Genomic DNA, 21,049 nt, shown 5'->3' on the forward strand with positions numbered 1-21,049 from the left:
GCATCAGAGGGGTCGTCACAGGGTCATCACATGAATTAGGATGGAAACCATGCAGCCAACAGCACAAAGAGGAAAAGAACCAAACCTATGCAGTTTAAACCTACATAAAGTTTAAAGCAGAAGTAAGCGGAATGTTTGTGTTAATATAAGTCTTAATTATATCTTCCGACAGCAATCACTTACATAGAGTGTTTGGTCCGAAACACGGGTCAGTCAGTCACTCTGCTCTGCTCTGAGCCGAGGAGAAAACTTTCCTTGTATCCTACAACCTTTATCCAATGAGGAGAGAGAACGGCATGAAGGGCTGTGTGTGCAGCCAAGGGATGCCGTGAATGTGGTGACGTAGGACCAATAGATCAACGAGGGCGGGGACTGCTAACTCCATCGGCTGACAAGAAGTTAGCCAAAACGACCGGATCGCTTACTTCTGCTTTAAGCTCCATCATTAATTTCAGCTGAGGGTTAAAGCAAAAAATTAAGAAGTGAAATTAAAGGAAGCAGATTGTCCTATGGAGGCAAATTCCTTTTTTTAGTTTAACCCATATTCATGTTTATTAAAAACCTCTGGCAATGTTTCACAAGGATCTCTCAGTGTGTGTGTGTGTGTGTGTGTGTGTGTGTGTGTGTGTGTGTGTGTGTGTGTGTGTGTGTGTGTGTGTGTGTGTGTGTGTGTGTGTGTGTGTGTGTGTGTACACAGCAGCAGCTGCAGCATCAAACACGAACCCACCTCTGTGGTCGCTCTGGTTTTGCGCCTCGCTCCTCCTAGTCTGGTTACAAACCTCCTGAGCCCTCAGGTGCTGGGAGATGATGGCGCAGGCCGGATGAATTGCTTCAGCCTGGAAATAACGAGACAAAATAAGTTATCTACAGCTCCTCCACGCACAAACACGCGCACCACGAGCCGATGCGCAACACAACACAACACAACCGCTGCTCCTCTTCGCCTGCGGCTCGGAGGAGTTTGCGATGCGTCAAGCGGCAGCCATGGAGCAGACAAACACCAACAACAGACACACCTGCTGGGACAGACGCTTCATTTTCTGGTCACTTCTTCAGGTGTTTGTCAAGATTTAATAAAAAATAAAATAAAATAAAAAAAAGTCTCAGAAGAAGCTCAGAAGCAAATAAAGAACAAATACGAGCTCTTGAAGTTGACACAAGTAATATGTTTTGCAAATTCAAGCTTGGATCTTGCAGACTGCAAACATCTGGATATTTAGGCTACTTTCTCTATTTCTATATGAAGTGTCTCACATACATGTACATTTCCTTCTGTCCCTGTCTCTGTCTCTGAGTGGGGAGGCAGTGGTGGATGCGTGGATGCATTTGTGTGTTGCGCACCCCGAAGAGCCACAGAAGTGCACGGGATAATAACGGGTAATACCACTGCAATAAAGATGGCATTAGTGTGTAATTAAGCAAAGTATAGACCGGATCATAATTATAGTGTTTTAGAGCAACAGAAAGAAAAGCGGAACAACTTTTACTTCGCACTTTGGGCTGCGTTTTAAAGACTCACCGCAGGTCTGTGCCACAGCAGAAGGTAAAGCGCAAGGAGCAGGAATTTCTCCTGAAGTCCCGGCAGCACATTACAATAAACATCCATTGTCTTATCTGTCTTCGTTATGTCCCACATACACGAGCGCAGTCTCGAGTTTATTTGTTCCTGGAGGGGTTGATTTCTTCTGTCTGAGTCCTCACTCTGAAGCTGCAGCTCCTCTGTCAACACCTAAAATAGACAAATCCCCATTTTCTCCTTGCCTAGCTGCGAACTGCAAACTTGCAGGAGCGGATGGCTGCTGCTGTCGTGCCTTTCCTCCTCCTGCTGCTGCTGTCGCCCCCCACCACCAACACCAACACCATCCCACCCCTTCCCCTCCCTCTCCCTCTCCCTCACTCCCTTTCTCTCTCTCTCTCTCTCTTTGTGCAAAATCAGGTGAATGAACATCTCATTTCAAAGAGGACGTGCATGTGTCCTATATTTCTCGCCTCTAAATCCTATTTAGTAAATGTAATGACCTCCAGGCTTCACATATTATTCATGCTGTAGAGTTAGACACCTGTGTTTGTACAGTGCTGCAGGAATGGGAAGTTTATTTGTACAGCCCATTTTCACAAACAATTTGTCTCAAAGGGCTTTATAGCATAATAACAACATCCTCTGCCCTAAGACCCTCACACTGACTGAGGAAAAAACGAGAGAAACCTCAGGGTGAGCAATCCTCATGCAATAGATGCTGTATACAGAAAACAGTAATAGTGTTCATTCCCAACCTCTCCCAGGGGAGGGGGGAGAGAATTGTTCAGAAGCTCTCAGAAATGTTAAAGCTAATAGATTGATATCATAATGAAGAATGGGGCATTTAATTATCAATGCGTGAATGTAAAAGAAAGCATCAGTCTATAGGAGCTGCAGAGACAGGGCCAAATCAGACAACTGAAAACACTGCAGGGTAACTTCAAGTTTAATACATCACAGTTTATTTGTTGGTTATATAGGTACTTTATTATTATTTGTCACATATACAGTCAGCTAGTACAGTGAGATTCTTTCTCTGTTTAACCCATCCCCGAGGAGCAGTGGGCAGCCACGGGGACCAACTCCAGATCTTGAGCCAGTGCCTTTGGGGCGCTGACTGGAGGATTAACCTAGCCGACATGTTTTTTTGCAGCTGTAAGGTGAATTTGGTGCCATTAAAGGTGCAATATTTTATACCTGATATGTAGAGTTGAAATTGAAATACTCAAGTGAGGTATGATCCACTCAAAAGCCCCTCACAGTTTACTACAATAACACTATTTCAGTGAAACAGCATAGTCAGTTTCTCAATGAGTCAATCAAAAATATATTTTCAGAATAAGTGAATCATTTAAGTCTTTTTTCAAGCCAAAACTGAATGTTCACATCATAATATCGTGGGTTATGTTTTGTTTTTGTTTGTGGCTATGTTTTGTGCAGAGAATTAGATTTACGAGATAATATTCTTGTAACAAAGTTGTGTTCTATCAAATCAATCAATCCAAAATCAAAACTTTATTTCTATGAATGACCACTAAGGCATAAGATTACATAATTTGATTATTTAATGGAAAATTTGGCTGTGACAGCTTATACACATCAGTATATATGGTGCTGAGTGGGTTTTCATGTGCTGATACATACAGTATTCAGTCCTGAGGCCCTCAGTGTCAACATATGTCTTAAAACTTTGATCTCACCCTATATGGTTGAATATTCCCAGTTTATCTTGTGGGACTGTGATGGCAGTCACAATATTAAAAATAAAACAGAACTGTAAAAACTCTCCTCCACTGCAGCACTTGCACTGCTGCTCCCGCTAATCAGGACATCACTGAATAATGATGATCTGACAGTGAATCTCTGTGAAACAGCACCAACATGAAAGGAATATAAATGATTAGAAGCAAAGAGAGGTGACTTTTGATCACCCCATCTTTTAAAGTTAGTGATTTAAGAGTATAAAACAGTATAAACATGGCTGAAAAGATGCTTTTAGCTCCATGTTATAACTGGAATAGCGAAAGAAAGAGAGAATACAAGTCCTACATTTAGCAATCACTGATTTTCTCCACCTTTAAGTTGTTAATAGATATTTAACCCATCAGCCCGTTCAAATGCTTCAAATGTTTGTGGCGTATTACAGATATATGTGTTCCTTTAGATTTCTCAAGGAGGCATTGTGGGTCGTCAGTAATGAGCTGTTGGAGGACAGTGAGGACACAACAGCCTGGAGGCCTGCTGTGGTCTGATGGACAGCTGTGTCTCCAGAGTGGAGAGCATTTATTTATCACCTCACGTGATATATTTCCATGCTGCTCCATTGTCTGTTAGTGGTTTGTACTTTTCAAACAGTGGTCAGTTCAGGCGTCAATGTGGAGCAGGTCAACGCTAAAAAGCAAACTATAACAAAAAAAACCCTTCCTACAAAACCGTTTCCATAAAGATTCAACCTTCAGGTGCTGAGAGGAGACTCTGCGATGAATTTACAGGAGCAATTTATTTCAGTTGTGAACAGCGGGCAACTACGACTGTGCTGACCTGACCGTTCACCAGGTGTGAATCTGTGTCACTGTGGCTTAAAAATAATGAAAAACAAATCCTTGGTAAAAAAAAAAAAAAAGTGGCATGTTAGCATGGTTCCAGCCATTGCTGTAGTATCTTAAAACACTGTTACCCCTTCACAAACACAGGTTGACAAAAGGTCTGCATGATAGGAGCAACGGCTGCGGGCTAATGGGCTTGTTTTTCAAAAATATTGGGTGTTTGCATTTAAACAAGGCTTTGCATCGCCTGTTTGACCGCTGGCTTCAATCTTGTGATGCAGGGAGAGAGAGAGAGAGAGAGAGATATCCATCAGCTGTAATGATGCTGAAAACAGCCGGGGTTTGATCCCCACAGCAACTGATGTATCACATTCAAGCACATAGAGCAGATTTAGCTGAAAGCAGCTTTTGAATAAAGTTTGGTCTTGAATTATCGAGATTAAAACTAATTAATTAGGAAGCACACAGGTGCAATGAAGCCAGCGATTGATGCAAGTTATTGATATTAGTTTGATCAATTGCTTGAATTATAGAAATGTCAGCAAATAGAAATGATGTCCAGTTGACCTAATATCTTTTGTCAGAGTGAAACAAATTCTTTAAGGGTTATTCTGTGTCAGGCACGCTTTAAGATTAATTGATGAATTATTCATTTTCTGTTGAAATGATCTATTAATCAACTGTTTTCTTTTTTAACTGTTAAAGATTGAGCTCATTCTTTTGTTACTTTAGAGATTTTGTTGCTGCTACAGAAACAAACACGACATCAGTGAACTGCACAGTGACGTCCTTGTTTGCTGCTCCACACTGCTCTGTGATTGCTCAACGTGATGAAAGACAAACAGTCAGCGAGAAAGCTGGGGTTTGTTTTTGTTGTAGGTTTTTTATTTGTCATTTTCTGCATGCAAAAATTAGATTCCCTACAGTGGCCAACTTTATCTAACGTGCACACTGAACACACAACACAGTCACTCCAAAGTAAAAAAAAAAAACAGCACAAGAGAAAGGAGACAAGCATTAAAAGTTTTTTGTTTTTGTTGTCATTTTTCGTGTGGATTTAATCCTGTATATTGCAAGCCCATGTTATGATTTAAAACTAGAAGCTGACTGATTCTTTAAATCCTCTGCATCATGTCAATCTCTTGGTTTACAGTAGATTTGGTTTGATCAGTTATTGTATCGGAACTGGATTTGTATCGCAATATGTATTTTCTCAAATATCACATTGTCCTGTCAATTTTAGCCTTTTCCCTCCCTAAAATTCACTGTTCTGATATCTAAAGATGCAACAATCATATACTGTACCCCCTGTTTTCATCATGACAGGAAGATCACAAATGACTGAAACATGTACTACTGATAATGATTTGTCCACTAATGTAAGGCTTTTGTTTGCTCTGCTTTCTTCTGTACAGATTGCAAACTGAAATGCCCTTTGGGGACAAATAAAGTTGTTTGAATCTTAAGTTTCAGGCTTTTATTCTCAAACGTTCTTTTTTTTTTTTTAAGTGAAATGTTTTTTGGCTTTTCATGCTCTTATTAAATAGTTCAGTTGAAAGAGACAGGAAATGGGGAGGCAGAGAGAGGGGGAATGACATGCAAGAAAGGGCAGTCTGATGTGGGATTCGAACCGGGGCCGCCTGCAGTGAGGACTGTAGCCTCTCTACATGTGGGGCATCTGCTCAACCTACTGCGCCACTCAACGCCCCCTCAAAGTTCATTATTATCACATGGGACGACTGGACTGTCTTGGTTAGAAAAGCATACCATCCTCCTGGATTCAGTATGACAGGAAGATCACAAATTAATCCGACTTGTCTAGCAATAAAGCCCTGTGCATATCTGCCTTTTATTTCCAAAATGCACTACAATCACTGGATGGAACAGATTCGGATATCTAGAAATGCAGCCATGCGATGCCGTTCCCCCTGAATAAAACATGACAGGAAGATCACAAATGATTGAAATTCATACTATTACTTACTTATCTACCTATTCCAAGTAAGCCTTTCAGCCTCTTATTCCCAAAATTCACCAGCATCACAAAGGAGGAGCGGATTCTTATATCACACTCCTAAAAGCTCAGAGCAGGTTTTATCAGCGCTTAAATGGGAACATCGCTCATTTATTTCTCAAATCTGCATGTGTCATTCCTGAGGCCAACACAGGTCAGGCGATATTTGTACATGTGTGCCCTCTTTTCCCTGAAGCTAAAGCATGAACCATTAAATGTTGAGTCTAAAAACTCGACCCTACTGTGAGTAAAAATGAACATGGACACTCATTTTACTGAACCGTTAAATATGTTGTGTCATTTCTTGAAGCCAAATTATGTTCAGACCTGGGGTGATACCTGCTAGCAATGCTGGAAAATTAACTTTATTTGGTTTGACATCTCATTTTAGCTTGTTCTGGCTCCACAAAAGTGAGTTTCCCACCATCCACACACAGTCAATGAGGCACATGCAAGTTTTATAACCAAAACACTTCAAGGTTTTCTCCAGACCAACTGATCTGTGTGCGTTCGTCTAATAAGGGGCATTCACCTTTGATGTTGAGTCAGAGAGGGCACCCCAGATGAAATATGGAAGTGTAATATTGATATTAAAACACTACAGATCAGAGCCAGCCCAATTGCATCACTTGGATGGGAAGTAGAGCACAATACTAAAATAAAAAACTGCAATCAGAAATAATGGGAGCTTGAGAAATGAGGACACGATGACAGATGAATAAATGAATAAATCAGTGACATTAGAGCTGTTAAACTCCATGATCCAATAAAAAGGTCAAAGAAGGATGTTTATTATAAATCACAAATAGTTTGTCTTGAAAAGCACATTTAATTGTATTAACCATTAAAGAGAAAATATAAGATCTAATTGTAAATGTTTGAGTAACTTGTTGCGTTGTGTAATGTCCTCATGGGTTTAAAACAACTGTCATGGACGCTTCACTTGAGTTCACAGATGATGAAACTGCCCTTTCCTTTTAGCAGGAGGTTAGCTGAGGCCAGCTGTCTGACATCTGACAGCTCCACTACATCTGTCATATCTGAGAAGCTGTCACAATTCAGAAGTGCCTCAATGATTTCTGTCTCACAGGAAAGATGTTCAGTCTCAAGCTGCACATTTTGAAGTCTTTATCGAACACATTTCCTTTACTTTGAAATGTTCACGTCACAGGTATTTGTAAAAGATTATTATCAATGTGGATTCTTTATTTCTTTTTTTTTTTTATTACTCTTGACAGTTATTAGAAAGAGACAAGGCCCCAAACCTTATTGATCTGGCTTCTCTGAAGGTCAAATGCACTATAAATCATATCTCATAAATATGACCTATTGTGCAATTGCAACCAGCACTGATGGCGCAGTGATTGACAGATTGACACATTGACACAGTGTCTGACAGACCAGGATGGCCGAGAGGTTAAGGCGTTGGACTTAAGATCCAATGGACAGTTGTCCTCGTGGGTTCGATCCCCACTCCTGGTAATGTGCGAAACACCGATGTTGACTGCTCTGTGCATTCAATTCATCTGTGATTTATACCCTTTACTTCGTATGGCTGCAGCTGTTTCAACATAATGACTACGGATGCTCAGTAAAACCTGTAAACAAATCCAAATATTAATTTAATCCTTGTATTAAAGGACAATTCCAGGCAAATTCAACCTTGAGCTATAGTTTCCTGAAAGAATGAAGATATATTTTTTAATTGCTCCCGTTTTGCAGTTGTTCTGTCTGTCCCTGCATCGCCACAGCAGCGATGAATGGCAGTGGACTGATCTTACGCTGTTTAGGCTATTTACATCCCACAAAACCACTTTTTTCCCCCCACAGACAATGTCAGATGGCTATTCAAACATACACCGAGAGGTTTGTTTACTTCAAGAAAGCCGACATGCTTGTAAATGGAGCTGTAATACAAAGTCTTGCAAAGTCTCAGACAGAACTACTGCAAAACAGGAGCAATTAAAAATAAAATCTTCAGAATCCTTATTTTAGACATAAAATATTAGGAAACTATTAGCCCCAGGTTGAATTTCCCCAGAATTGTCCTTTAATACAACAGCTAATGCAAATTATGTAAAATTAACTTCTTCAATTAGTCATCATCCCTATACAAACTCAGTATTATAAAGACAGGACTTATAAGTAAAATTTACTTATACCACTTCGAGATTATGTTTGAATATAAAGTGCATTGAAAATAAAATGTATGTAATGTAATGTAATTATTAAGTGGATGAAAAATTTGAAATTAAAGGGACAACGAGGAGTTTCTATTCGGTTATAAAAAAGTCTCACGTTAATGTGGATGAATCTCCGCTACTCACACTTGTTAATGGCTCCATTTTCGCTAAATATATCGATCTGTCTCTATCGTTATTTTGTTATTATTAGTGGTGGCGGAAATGCTGGTCGAGCCGACCAGCGTTTCCTTCATGGCGAGTTATGAGAATAACGCCGCAGAATCGCCGTTTATGGTCGGAACTACGATGGTATGTGAACCTCTTTGAACCTCTGACTTTAATTTTTGATGAATGAAAACATGAGTCCGTCTTGCGCCGGGTCAAAGAAATGTACGGTGCGCGCGGAGGCTCATAAATGTAGTGTGAAAACGCTTCGCTTTTCCAAAACTCCTCGTTGTCCCTTTAACACTAAACTGAAATTCGAAATCTAAAGTATTTTCAACCGTGGACATAGGCCTAGTTGTGTAGGCTATAGTAGTTGTGTAAATGTTTTTTTTATTATAGGCTACTAGTTCTTTAAATAAATAATTTTGCAATCACATTACACTTGCCACTGCATCGAAACACCATGCACCAAAAATAGTAGGGTACAAGGGCCATTAAAAGATAACCTGTAGGCCTAAACAATAAAATAACTGAAATCATGAAAACTATCTATAAAGTAGCTAAATTAAGCCAAAATAGAAAATCTATCAATCACAATCTATCAATAGAAGTCATGCACCCATACATTGGAGTGAGTTTAAATTGGCTCGCCTACTCTGCCCTCTGCAGGAAAAGGGAGGTAAAAGTTTATTTGATAGGCTACTGTTTGTTTTTTTGTTTGTTTGGCTGAGAACTTTAACATTTAGCCTTAACTTTCCTTTTCCTGACACGTATCCAGATTTAAAAGACACAAACATCAATTTGTCGAACTAGAGAGACACAAAAACAAACAAAAAGCAAACAACTTTGCCCAGTTGTTCAACAAAATCACAGTTCCGTTTGGCGACAGGCCCCACAGCCTGTCAAAACATCACGATAATCACTGCTTACAGCTGTCCGTTAACTACCGCTCCACGTCGAGCATCATGGGAAATGAAGTCTTTGCCAAAACTGGACCATACCAATCTTACGGTACGGGGCGAATAGTGGCGAAAACACGAATTTCCCCTTTTTATCTAAACGTTTTCTGGACGATTACTTATTGTTGTGAGTTAATATGTCACTATGTTTCTCACAAATGTCAAACAAACTTGAAAATAATCGAAAAAGTGCTGAAAATGAAACATCCCTCCCCCTCCGAGACTGAAGAACACGGGCGGTCCGCTAATGCAAGTTCTCTTCCACCGCCGGATTACAGCCGAGGCAGCACGTCAGTGGACGGTTTCCGAGCCATAAAACGTCGAATAAAACCAATAGTAAGTACATTAAAGTTTCCCCTTTTTATGGTACGCGACATTTATAAGTGTGACTGTTTGTAAAACCGGCTAAGCATTTTGAATTCAGACTTTTTAAGCGCCACGTGGTCAGCCAAACCTGCAAGTTGGAGGGGGCTGTCAAAAACTTGTGTAACGTAACTCTGCCTGGTGTGTCGGTGTTAAAGCAACAGATGATCATACATCAAACTTTTACTGCCATTTACCATCACTTGCCCTTAACTGTTGCGATATTGAAGACAAGTTGTTGCTATTTGTGCACTCCCCTATTTTACAGTATGTGGCAAAGAAAAGCATAGTTTTGCCTTGACGCTAGCCAGCATCCCTGCAACATTAATGGAATATATTATTCCTATGGTTAGCTGATGTTTATTGCATTTTTCTGGTTTTCTGTATTGTCTCTCATTTCTCTGCTGGACATTAGCTCCAAAACCCCATTTACTAAAGGTGAGTGTTGATGGTGAATCTGCCTTTTCAGCGGATGCTCGTCTAACACATGCTCGAGGGTTTACTGCAATTATTATATGATGCACTGGAAATATTTTTTACACAGTTTATTGGTGAGCACACCTGGCTGAAATTAACAACTGCTCCGCAATTAACCCTGCCTTCATGAAGACCCAGAATATGTTAATGTGACATCAATATAATCAGTACCAGTAGTCAAAAGGACATTTTGAACGCTCAAGCCTCCCTAATGACTGACAAATCAAATCTACTAATTTTTTTTTTAATGTCAATTGATAAATAACCACATCTCCTCAAACAGCTGTAACGTTAGTGAATAGCTGCATAGTTTTAACTGGGTGAATCTAATAAACTGGCCACTAAGGTTATATTCCTGCATCAACAGTGCATATGTCAACTGTTGTGTACTGTTTTGAATTTGTGTTTCATGCATGAAATCGGTGTCTTTGGGTTGTGATGTTTGCTGCTTGTTCAAAGGCAAAACTACTGTTACACTTTGAAATGATTTATGATTTTCAATATAATTAAGGCTTGAACGTGAAGGAGCGCTTCCGGGACTTAGAAATTGTTTCCTAGGGGCGCTCTTTGGATGGGACAATTATATGATAGTTAAAAAATAATCTCCAAGGCACTCTCTTTTAAAGCGTCGGAAGGCTTGTATGCCGAAATTCGTAGACGTTTTTTAAAGGTTAAATGGTTAAATTAAAGGCTTTTAACTTTTAAAAGAGAGTAACTTGGGGATTCTTTTTAACTATCATAATTCAGACTTGCTTGGTTTTAATTTTTGCACAGTAAATACGTTGAATTATTCTAAATATTTGATTCCACAATAGGTAGCGTACATTATCATCCAGCATGCCAAAACAAAGGTGAGCCAGACACCGTTGCACAGGTTGGGTATTTAGACATCTCAAAAGAGGCATTGTGTCACATTTAATGCAAACAGTGTTTCCTCGTTAATTGGGCACAGCTGTGTCTGACAGCAGTAGCCTTGTTCTATCTATCATATCCATTATTATCAAGGTGTAATATTATACCTGGTTTGTTTCAAGTTAAAAAAAAAAAAAAAAAAAAAAAAAGGCAAACTTAAACCTGTGTGAATTTGGAGAAATTAAGAAAAGTATTTCAAAGTAATCTGGTATTAGTTTTTTAATATATAAATTGAGGAAACACTGCAATCACATCTTAACCCAAATTAAGCCATATTCACCATTTTGTCATTTGTGTTACCCACATTACTTTTTGCTTTGTGTGTTTTTGGCTTTGCTTTCTAAAAGTCCAATGTGAGATTGATCAATAAACTGTTGTAATTTATCTTGGGATTTTTTGTTTTTGTAAAAACTCAGCTCAATCTGAACCCTTCCTGCAAAGCAAAATATAATGAATATTTTTCGAACAAAGCTTTTTGATCAGTCCCTTGTCTCTTTGCCTCCAAGACCACATTGGCGACACATTTTATGAGCTTTTCCCGATGTTTCTAACCAGCAAGTTCCTCTGTGATGCTAACTTCACACTGAACTAATGGCTCCAGCTTCCACCTGTTGCTTCTTTTCTCTCCTTACAAACGTGGCTCATGAGTGAGTAGAGAAGAAGACGGCGCTTTACTAGAGATATGGATCGGTCTTTGCCAAACAATCAGCAAAAAGGAGCCACCTCCGGGGGGGTTAGCGTTCCCACTATGGAGAGAGGCATCATCAGCGGAGACAATCTTCAGTTTGGGAGGCTGCGGCGTCGCACACGTTTGTCCCAGTCGGAGAGCTCGGGGCCCGAAGACGAGCGGCTGAGCTCCTCTCTGGAGGCCGGTGGCTCCTACGGCCGCAGCCCCGTCCTGCAGGGGATGCAGGCCGAGGGGGTCTGGCACAACCGCAGTGCCTATGAGCAGGCCGAGGGCAACTACCACCGCCGGCTCGCCTCTAACAACAACAACAACCACAACGGGCCTCTGTCGTCCTCTCCACGGAGCCCAAACACCAGAGGATCCATGACCTTCCGCTCCAGACGCGCCCAAGATCCGGTCGCCACAGTGAAGGCTTCTGGTACCCCCCACCGCCAGAACAGTAGAGGCCGCAATCGCACCTCCTCTGAGACTGAAAAGGGGGGCAGAGGCAGTAAGGGGCCGAACCAGAGGAAGAGGGGCTTCTCTGAGACGGAAAGCAGACCCAGAAGGGACAAGTATGACACCTCTCACACAGGGAATGGGAGAGACTTGATGTGTGTTTTCAGTTTATTTAACCATAATGATTTTTTTTTTTTTTGTAATTTGTTGTCTGTCTGCATTTTTGTTTGGCCTTTTTCGGTTCTGCTAACTTATATATTGTGTTAAATATATTGTTGCTACTACGCAGGTTTATCGAAACATTCACACCGATGCAACACCGTCCAACTTGTGTTTTTTGCTGAATCTCTGCTGTTTAAAGATAAGACTTTTTTTTTCCAGAGTGGTACAACTCAGAGTTTAATGAAATTGCTCTGCAGTGTTTTGGCGTCTAATAAACCTTTTAAACTCTTAAAATGTCAAACTGTGTTTCCTGGATCGGAGTTAATTCTCATGGATCCCTGGAACGAGCACCTTACCGCTGCATCCTGTTATTTTATATTCAACTTAAATCAACATACAGTCCTGTAGTTAACCGAGTCTGTGTTTAAACTGGGGGGGGGGGGGGTGCTGGGTGCTGGGTGGGCAGGCATTGTTTTGTTCTGTAATCCAGACTTTGCAGACCTGGCAACTCTGTTTCACTGACTGAGGAATGTGTAAATGCCTGTCTGTCTGCTGTAGTCGCCCATCAGCACAATTAGAAAGAGAGGTGAAACATAGAGGTTATTTTCACACTTTTTTTTGTACTTTTTGTTATCTGTTGTTGCATAATATGATGCCCCAGTGCCTTATCCCTGTGTCAGCTTGCTGGTTGTACATTTTATGAGACTGTCTGTGTTACGCTTCGATGTTTGCGTCTCCCTTTTTGGCCCACATCTCCATCTGTGTGACTCCGCATGCTGTTGTAACCTGTAATATAGCAGCGTCAGGGTCAAAGCGTCTCATTTAAGCCATGTTTTCTGTCGCCCGTTTTCCCGTCACTGATTGTGCTGGCTGTAACAACCTAACACCTGGTTATTATGACCACGAGTCAGTCGATAAAGTGTCAAACGCCGGTCGGTGTTATTGCATCGTCTGATGATGTGTCCCCCACTCCTCCCTCCTCAGTACCAACATGAGTGGAGTGCAGTGCCTCGCCACAGAGAACATCTGGTTCGACAAACACAGCTACGATGAGGCGGAGAAACGCTTCTACGAGGGAGTCAACGGCCCCTCCACACAGCAGCAACAGGTAAGAGGGAAAATACACTTTTTTTATGCTAAGATGTTTTTAACCCTCCAATAGGTTGACTTTTATCTGCAGTCCCACTACAAAATCCTCTTGGACCTACGTGAATATGTTCGTTGAGCTCCAAGACACGGACATACAGTATGGTTTTATTTTTAGACGTCCTTTTGTGTTCATTCCTGCACCTGTGGCATTTTCTGTCTGTTGGATCCTTCTTTTGCTCCTCCTGCTGCTTGACACCTCCTCACTTCATGCTTCCCTCTCAGCTGCTGTTCAGCTCCCCCCTGTCCGTTCAGTCACCAGCCTGTTGGTTTAAAGCAATAGTTATTACATCATTGACGGTCACCAGCGCTCGGGCTGCCCAGAGCAGCTGCGTGCAAGTGAGTTAAGTCACCCGATTTAGAAGAGAGAGGGGTCAGGTGATTTGGCAGCTGTCTCTGCTTTTCAGGCCGTCCAGGGCTGCAACGACAGAGTTACTACACAGGCCTGAGGAAACAATAGAGAAATTACAATATGATTCCTCAGAGTCTCACCCAAACAGAAAAATGCAGATTTCCTTCCGTGCTTATTGTGATTTTTAGGTGACAAGAAAGGAAAAGAAACCTTCAGTCCTTTTTTATGTATTCAATTCATAAGGATCTGATGAGGAAAAACATTTTTTATTTGGATCGTTCCCTGTTTTTGCTCAATAAATGGCTTAAAGGATTCATTTGTTATCAAATAACAATTAATTATTGCAATTTCTACTTAAATACAATGGAGCTGAATGGGATGTCCTTACAGAAATGATGTCTGAGTTAACGCAGCGTCAACCACAGGCCTTTCTCTCAACGTTTTATTGCACTGGGACCGTTTCTTTGGTGCAAAGTAGTTGTCAGTGAACATGTTCTGAAGTGAAAGTAACAGCTGTGCCATGGGAGGTGCAGGTCGGGTCATCACGCACCCTCGGGTCTGCTGCCAGACTTTGTAACTTTTATATTTTCAACATCAGACACAAGATGACCCAGAACTGACTGTTTACTTTGGTTGTTCGTCCTCTATGTGCATGAATTCACAAGGGTTTTGTCTCCAAAAAAGCTCTGTGGAGGTTTTAAAGTCATCTTACATTTTCAAAGCACTCAATTCTTTTAGTAACAACTTCATCCCTAGATGTTGGACGTACGGGCCATCCTGTTTTTCTGTTTGAGTGTGTTTTTGTGCACTACTTCTTGTCTTTGTCCCTGCTCCCGCTTCACCACTGCTTTACCCACACATGTCTGTTGAAGAACGATCTTAATCCCATCCTGCTGGACATTGCTAAATCCCGACAGAATATCCAGCAGTCCCTAAACGGAGTGAGTACTGTGCTACATATGAGCTAAAAGACCCCCCCAACCCCCACCCCCTGTAGTGGCTGGGCTTTACCAACTGATGTGTGAGTACCAGCCCTATGATGGGGGGATAGTTGTAGAAATGGTCAGTACGTTTACATGACACTTGAAAAAAACAAATTATTGCCTTAATTCGACTATAACTGGACAACTGAAGTGCATGTAAACGTGTTCGTCCGACTAATATTGCAGTTCTCCAATTTAAGACACCCAGATAATGTGATTAGAAATCGATTTTCTTCAGCATGTATACGCCTTAATGAGACTGAAACTGGACAATGCATGTACACATGCTCCATAACAGTAGATGCGACACAAAGTGGAGCAGAGAAGTAAAAAACAAAAACGGTGTCGGCTCCGATTCAGTGCATTTCACACAGTGCGACCAGCGAGCGAATGCGTTTCATAAATTAGAAAAAAAAGGAATCCCGTGGACCATCATTTGTATCCTATTCTCAGCCCGACTATAGTTGAGAATTTATTAAGCTTATTTAGTTGTTTATATACGTTTTTTTTACTGGGTGACAGAAAAGTCAACATGACAGGGGGGCCGTATCAACCGCTGAAAACGACACATATTGCCGCCGTCAGAAGTCCGACAAGACGTTCAAATCGAGCTGTGAGCATAGATAATTAAGCTGTACATGTAAACGTACTGAGTGTTTCAAGTATAGAGTCAAATTCTCAGACTTGTTTTTCCAAGTTGAGAAACTTGCTGCATGGTTTATTCTGTTACTTCGTGCTGCTTTCCCCCCTAACCTCTGCTGGCTATCATCATAACCTTCGTTGTTCTGTGAGTCTGAGCAGTAAGTTGCTCATGTGTTTGTCCTCACATCAGTGCTGTTTACTACTTTGCCCACGGTGTAATTGTGGTCATTTTAAGTCTACAGTATATCAAAATAGAACTCAGTGGTTCCTACATGTAGCTGATGTTAAAACAGGACATCATGGTTTTAATGTTTTTCGGTCTATTTCTTAGTATCAGCATGATGCGAGTGTGTCGGCTCAGTCTTGCCGTGATTTTAAATTACAGGAGGTTCAGGAAGTATTTTGAATGAGTTTGTTTTTTTGTTTTTTTAATGGGAAGATGTGAAAAAAAATACTTCAACACAGTTTGAATTTGATCAAACATCACTCACCACCAGAGCAGCTACTAATTAGTTTTTAGACCCCACACCTTCAACATGTCGCCTGTAAAGGAATCCGATTAAATGTGTTGAAGAGCTCTGTAGAGCTGCAGGTTTTCTTGATGTTTCTTATTTGATTTAATGTTTTTTTTTTTTTTTAAATATGATAGTTTTAAATTAATCTCTCATTAACTTTATTTGAAACCATGTACATTATTTTCTATCTTGTTACTGACGCCTCTGCAGATCTGTGTAACGCCTGACTTTCTGCCTCCAGCTGCTTCTTTCTTTCTTCCTCTCTTTGTGTATTTCCTCTCGTACCTTAACGTTGTGCATTACCGGGTGCAGGTGAAAACGGCCCTGCAGCAGCCTAAAGGGCGCCAGCAGAAACGCCAGCACAGAAATGTAAGTCCTCCACGTTCAGCTTTAGTGCTGCACGGCTGAGACGCAGCCGGGTGTGTTGGCTGCCCCATGTGGAGTGTGTTACTATCATCGCATCACTAAGACGTCTTCATCGTGCACCATCGTCTCTCACCCATCATCCTGCATCTGCCGTTATACACCGCCACTAACTGGTTTTTTATGACGTTTCATTTCGGGGTGAAAATCAGTTCATTTTTGTCTGCATGTTGTGGTCATGATCATCACATGCCATTTAAAATGTTGCTATGCAAAGTCAGATATTTTATTTTTATGTCTCTCTTTTGTAGCTTCTGTATGAAGTTCTCATTAATTGATAAAGCTCAGTTTGACCTTTTGGGAAATAAGATTTATCCAGTGTTTTGTATCGGAAGCGAAGCTCCACTGTCATATCTGTCCTTCCTCACCACAAAGACTGGAAACAAAAGAAAACTGTTGGAAATAAATCCACCCAATTTCTCTGAACATCATTAATTAAGGTCATGTCCGGTTACTGTAATTCATATAAAAACCAAAGTAGTTTTTGCTATGGGATCAGTCACCCAGGCCAGCTGGTTCCCACTGCTTTCCGTCTCTGTGCTGGGCTGGCTGCGGTTACGATGGGATCAATCTCCTGATCTAACCTTCAGAGAGAGAACTTGTTATTCCCAAATGTTGAACTGTTCTCTAAAGATGATTATTAATTGGTTGCTTCTTTTGAGGGTTTGTTTAAAACAGAACCTGCATGCTGACTTGGTAAATATTCAGTCGTCTCACTAATGAGGGAGTAAATTTAACATCAGCATTGTGTGTGTGTGTGGAGTTCATTCAGGTCATGGTTAAATAGATTTTAGCCTTGCATGACTTTTTTTTTTTTTTTTTTTTTTTTTTTTTTTACACCTCACCACTTTTTGTTTTGTTGCTTGCTCATTCACTTCAGACCTCCTCCTGGATCATAGTGGACCTGCTTCATTACCATGTCAACCCCAGTCTCTAACAAAGCACTTTTTAAATTGAATTTTGTTTGTTTTTCCATAGTCATCCTCACACGGAGGCGACCAGGAGTTGGTTACACGCATGAAGAGCCTGGAGCTGGAGAACCAGACTCTGCACAAAGGTGTGTGCTGAGTCTCTACCACATTTGGCCTTTTGCCCACTTGTGTATTGTCTTGCAGTATTTATACTCAACTTTTCCTGTTGTGGCCTTTGTTCAGTGGTGGCCGACATGAGAGCAGCTATGCAGAGGCTGGAGTCCAGAGTGGCCTCACTGGAGAAGACGCCAGCATCAGCCGCTGTCCCATGTGCTAAGGTAGCTTAAGAATTTATTTGATGTTATTGTCTGTCTGCCTTTCTCACCTGCAACTGCTGTGTCCTATAACTTTCTGTTTACTATCATGTTTGAACTGTGCAAACAAACAGATTAAACAAATAAAACAAAAAAATGAACCTGTCCAGAACTGCTCAAATTTATTTTCCCTCTTGATCGGCTGTAACAGGCCGCACCGGTCCAGGCTGCTCCCGCCAAACAGGTTAAGGTGGAAAACGGAGGTGGTGATGACGATGATGACGATGACATCGACCTGTTCGGCAGTGACGAGGAGGATGAGGAGGCAGAGCGCATCAAGCAGGAACGTCTAGAAGCCTATGCAGCCAAGAAGGCCAAGAAACCCACCATCATCGCCAAGTCATCCATCCTGTTGGATGTCAAGCCTGTACGTAACAGTCATTTAGCTCAGTTAAATGTACTGCTTCCACTGCTAATCTACAGTTGTGGGGAAGAAACATGAATGAAAAGAAACAGAAGTAATTTAATTAGAAACTTAATTTCTTGTTAATCATTTAAAATGTGTGAAATCATTCCCAAATTAAAGCAGAAGTAAGCGATATTTTTGTGTTAATATAAGTCTTAAGCCCTATTCGCACGGGATTAGTATTACCTGGGGACCTCTAGTGATTTGTAAATTACCCCCCCACGTCTGTGTTTCTTGCAGTGCATTCGCACGGGATAAGTTATGTCTGTATTTTTACTCGAATTTACTGACACTTGCCCCGTTTACCTGAGAGCTTTAATTCCAAATTAAAATTTAATTCTGAATAAAAGTTAATTCCGCTTTAAAAAGACCATGTAAACACTTAATTCCGAGTGAAAATATAATTCGGAATTAAACTTTATTCCGAATTAAGTGGGTGGTTTATTCCCATTTTAAATCGGAATTAATTCCTCGATCATGTAAAAGTTTATTCTTTTTAAAATTAATTCCTGTCGTTCTACGCATGCGTAGGATAGGCTATCAACTGACTTGCCGCTCTGTGTGTCGCATGGATGTATTATATTGGTGTGTCGCCGTGAAAAGTAGGCTACAACACACACAACATAACATTACAGCCGCAGTGTTGTGAGTCATGTCGGGACCAGAGCGATTGCTGGTCGGGACAACCAGGCTTCATGAACCCGCTCCACAGACCCCGGCCGCCGATGCTGCTGCTCCGGCGGGGAAGGCGAAGCTCACTGCCAGGATCCCGGCTGCCGCCACCGCTGGCAGTTAAGAGGAGAAACTTTCTGCTTCTAAGTTGTTAAGTTTAGGATCAGCAGAGCGGCTTGCGGCTGCAGCCCTGTTCACTTCACACACGAGAATGGAGTTTGTTTTCTTCCGGTAGACGTAAATACTAAACACGTGTACCCCCTGTCCAATCAGAACGCTTCCCGACCCCCAGACGTTAAGCGATTAGCGATAAAGCGATAAAGGCGATTTAATGTGTTTTCCATGTAAACCCCAATTCGGAATTATTATTTCCATGTAAATTCGAAGGAGAATATTTTAATTCCGAACTATTTAATTCCGAATAATTAATTCCGAATGAAAAAACATCATGTAAACGTGGTAATTAAGGCTCCGATATGACGTCAAAGCTGTGCACGTCGTAACATCCGCTGCTGTCACATCAATGTGCGAAGCAAATGTAAATAAAATGTCAAAGCAGCAACGTGACTTCGCAACAGTGCAGTTGTTGTCACAATAACGGGCCGTCGTGGCATTTGTATTAAACCTGTTGAAAGCCACCGTCATCCATCTCAGTATCCTCCAAATTTCGCTCTTTTTATGGATCTGAGCCGTTTATTCAAATGAGTCTCCAGCACCGATACGAGCCCGTGTTTGCACCTAAAACGCCTTCGAAAATGCCGCTCATAATTTCCACCGCAGCCTCCATGTTATAAATAGTTATATCTTCCGACAGCAATCGCTTACATAGAGTGTTTGGACTGAAACACGGGCCTGTCGGTCACTCTGCTCTGCTGTAAGCTGAGGAGAAAACTTTTCTTGTATCCTACAACCTTTATCCAATGAGGAGAGAGAACGGCATGAAGGGCTGTGTGTGCAGCCAAGGGATGCGCGTGAATGTGGTGACGTAGGGGCGAGGACCGATAGATCCATGACGAGGGCGGGGACTGCTAACTCCATCGGCTGACAAGAAGTAGCCAAAACGATCGGATCGCTTACTTCTGCTTTAACTTTAATGAATATAGATAAAGATGGAATATGTTTTTTAGATAAAGTTAGGTGTGTAAGTGTATGACGATGTTTTGCTCTGACACATGGATCCTGTGATGACTTGTGTCGACCTCTCTGTGTGTCATCAGTGGGACGATGAGACAGACATGGCGAAGCTGGAGGAGTGTGTGCGCACGGTGCAGATGGACGGGCTCCTGTGGGGAGCGTCCAAACTCGTGCCAGTCGGCTACGGCATCAAGAAGCTGCAGATCAACTGTGTTGTCGAGGACGACAAAGTTGGCACTGACATCCTGGAGGAGGAGATCACCAAGTTTGAGGACTTCGTAAGTACCAGACACTTTGATTTAAACGTCCTCTGTTTTTTTAAAAAGATGTTTCTCAGGTGGTTAGGTTTTTTTTCCTTGTTTAGATTTTCTAAAAACCTGAGCAGATAAAATAGAAACATTCTGGTCCCACCTCAAAACAATGGAGGTGAATGGAATTTAATTTGTGGGGCTCACTGCACTTTCAGTGGCAACAGAGGTTTTATCTACCATGGCTCCTTGCCAAAACAAAAATTTAATAAAACATTACATGCTGTAAAAGACACTTTTAAGTAAAATGACAGACTGGTTGTTTCCCAGTTTCCAGTCATTGCTAGACTAAGCCATCTTGCCTCTGACTGCAGCTTTGCATTAGATGGATAAATATGGGAATGGCAGCAATTTGTAATTATTTCCCAACAATTAAACTTTTGCCTGAAATCTATCCTTTATTTTTTTTTAAATGGTCTCAGACTTTTAAGATATAGTATCTCGCATTTCTTTTATTTGTACTATCAAAACTGTTGAATTTAAAATCATTTACATCACAATATAATAACTTTTTTAAAAAATAAATATACACTTTTACTTGTTTTCTTCCTCTGCAGGTCCAGAGTGTAGATGTTGCTGCCTTCAATAAGATCTAAGCTCCTCCAGCTCTTTAACTGCTCCACCTGAGTGTTGCTGCTGCTCCCGGCTTGCACGGTTATTAAAAAGGCAAAGCTTTGAGCACAAACATATGTCTGTGTCATTATTCTTCTCAGTGAAATGGAAATATTTTGACCCCATACGTACAAGTTTTGTTGAA

General features: G+C 41.2%; 2 protein-coding genes and 1 long non-coding RNA gene across 8 annotated transcripts in view; 2 read left to right on the top strand and 1 right to left on the bottom strand.

Annotated features, from left to right (window-relative positions):
• The window catches only part of LOC311000736 (pituitary adenylate cyclase-activating polypeptide type I receptor-like), a gene marked incomplete at its 3' end in the record, with an annotated part of 33,828 nt that extends 32,212 nt beyond the window's left edge, over positions 1–1,616 (bottom strand). The window contains exons 1-2 of the mRNA XM_083991554.1: positions 1,520–1,616; positions 728–836 (exon numbers count right to left, since the gene is read on the bottom strand). Of these exons, the coding sequence (XP_083847680.1) occupies positions 728–836; positions 1,520–1,606 (196 nt within the window). The 5' untranslated portion in view covers positions 1,607–1,616. The remainder of the gene's footprint in view (positions 1–727; positions 837–1,519) is intronic.
• A 7,880-nt stretch (positions 1,617–9,496) lies between these two features.
• LOC311000670 (elongation factor 1-delta-like) lies at positions 9,497–20,977 on the top strand. 6 transcript variants are annotated; one of them, XM_083991424.1, is made up of 10 exons: positions 9,497–9,722; positions 10,165–10,187; positions 11,042–11,077; positions 13,411–13,534; positions 16,377–16,433; positions 17,466–17,544; positions 17,642–17,736; positions 17,924–18,139; positions 20,068–20,262; positions 20,850–20,977. In XM_083991424.1, the coding sequence occupies exons 3-10, from the start codon at positions 11,064–11,066 to the stop codon at positions 20,886–20,888; spliced, it is 819 nt and encodes a 272-aa protein (XP_083847550.1). In that variant the 5' UTR covers positions 9,497–9,722; positions 10,165–10,187; positions 11,042–11,063; the 3' UTR covers positions 20,889–20,977. The 6 variants fall into 6 exon arrangements, with proteins under 6 accessions (XP_083847550.1, XP_083847553.1, XP_083847551.1 ...); XM_083991427.1 differs by lacking the exon at positions 16,377–16,433 and having other exon boundaries at positions 9,499–9,722; XM_083991426.1 differs by lacking the exon at positions 11,042–11,077 and having other exon boundaries at positions 9,630–9,722.
• On the top strand, positions 13,547–15,338 carry LOC311000675. Its single transcript, XR_014596097.1, has 2 exons — positions 13,547–15,063; positions 15,129–15,338. It is a non-coding gene; the product is annotated as an uncharacterized lncRNA (long non-coding RNA).
• Positions 20,978–21,049: the final 72 nt, after the last annotated feature.

This window comes from Trachurus trachurus, assembly GCF_905171665.1.
Source record: "Trachurus trachurus genome assembly, chromosome: 17".
NCBI classification, from domain to species: domain Eukaryota; kingdom Metazoa; phylum Chordata; class Actinopteri; order Carangiformes; family Carangidae; genus Trachurus; species Trachurus trachurus.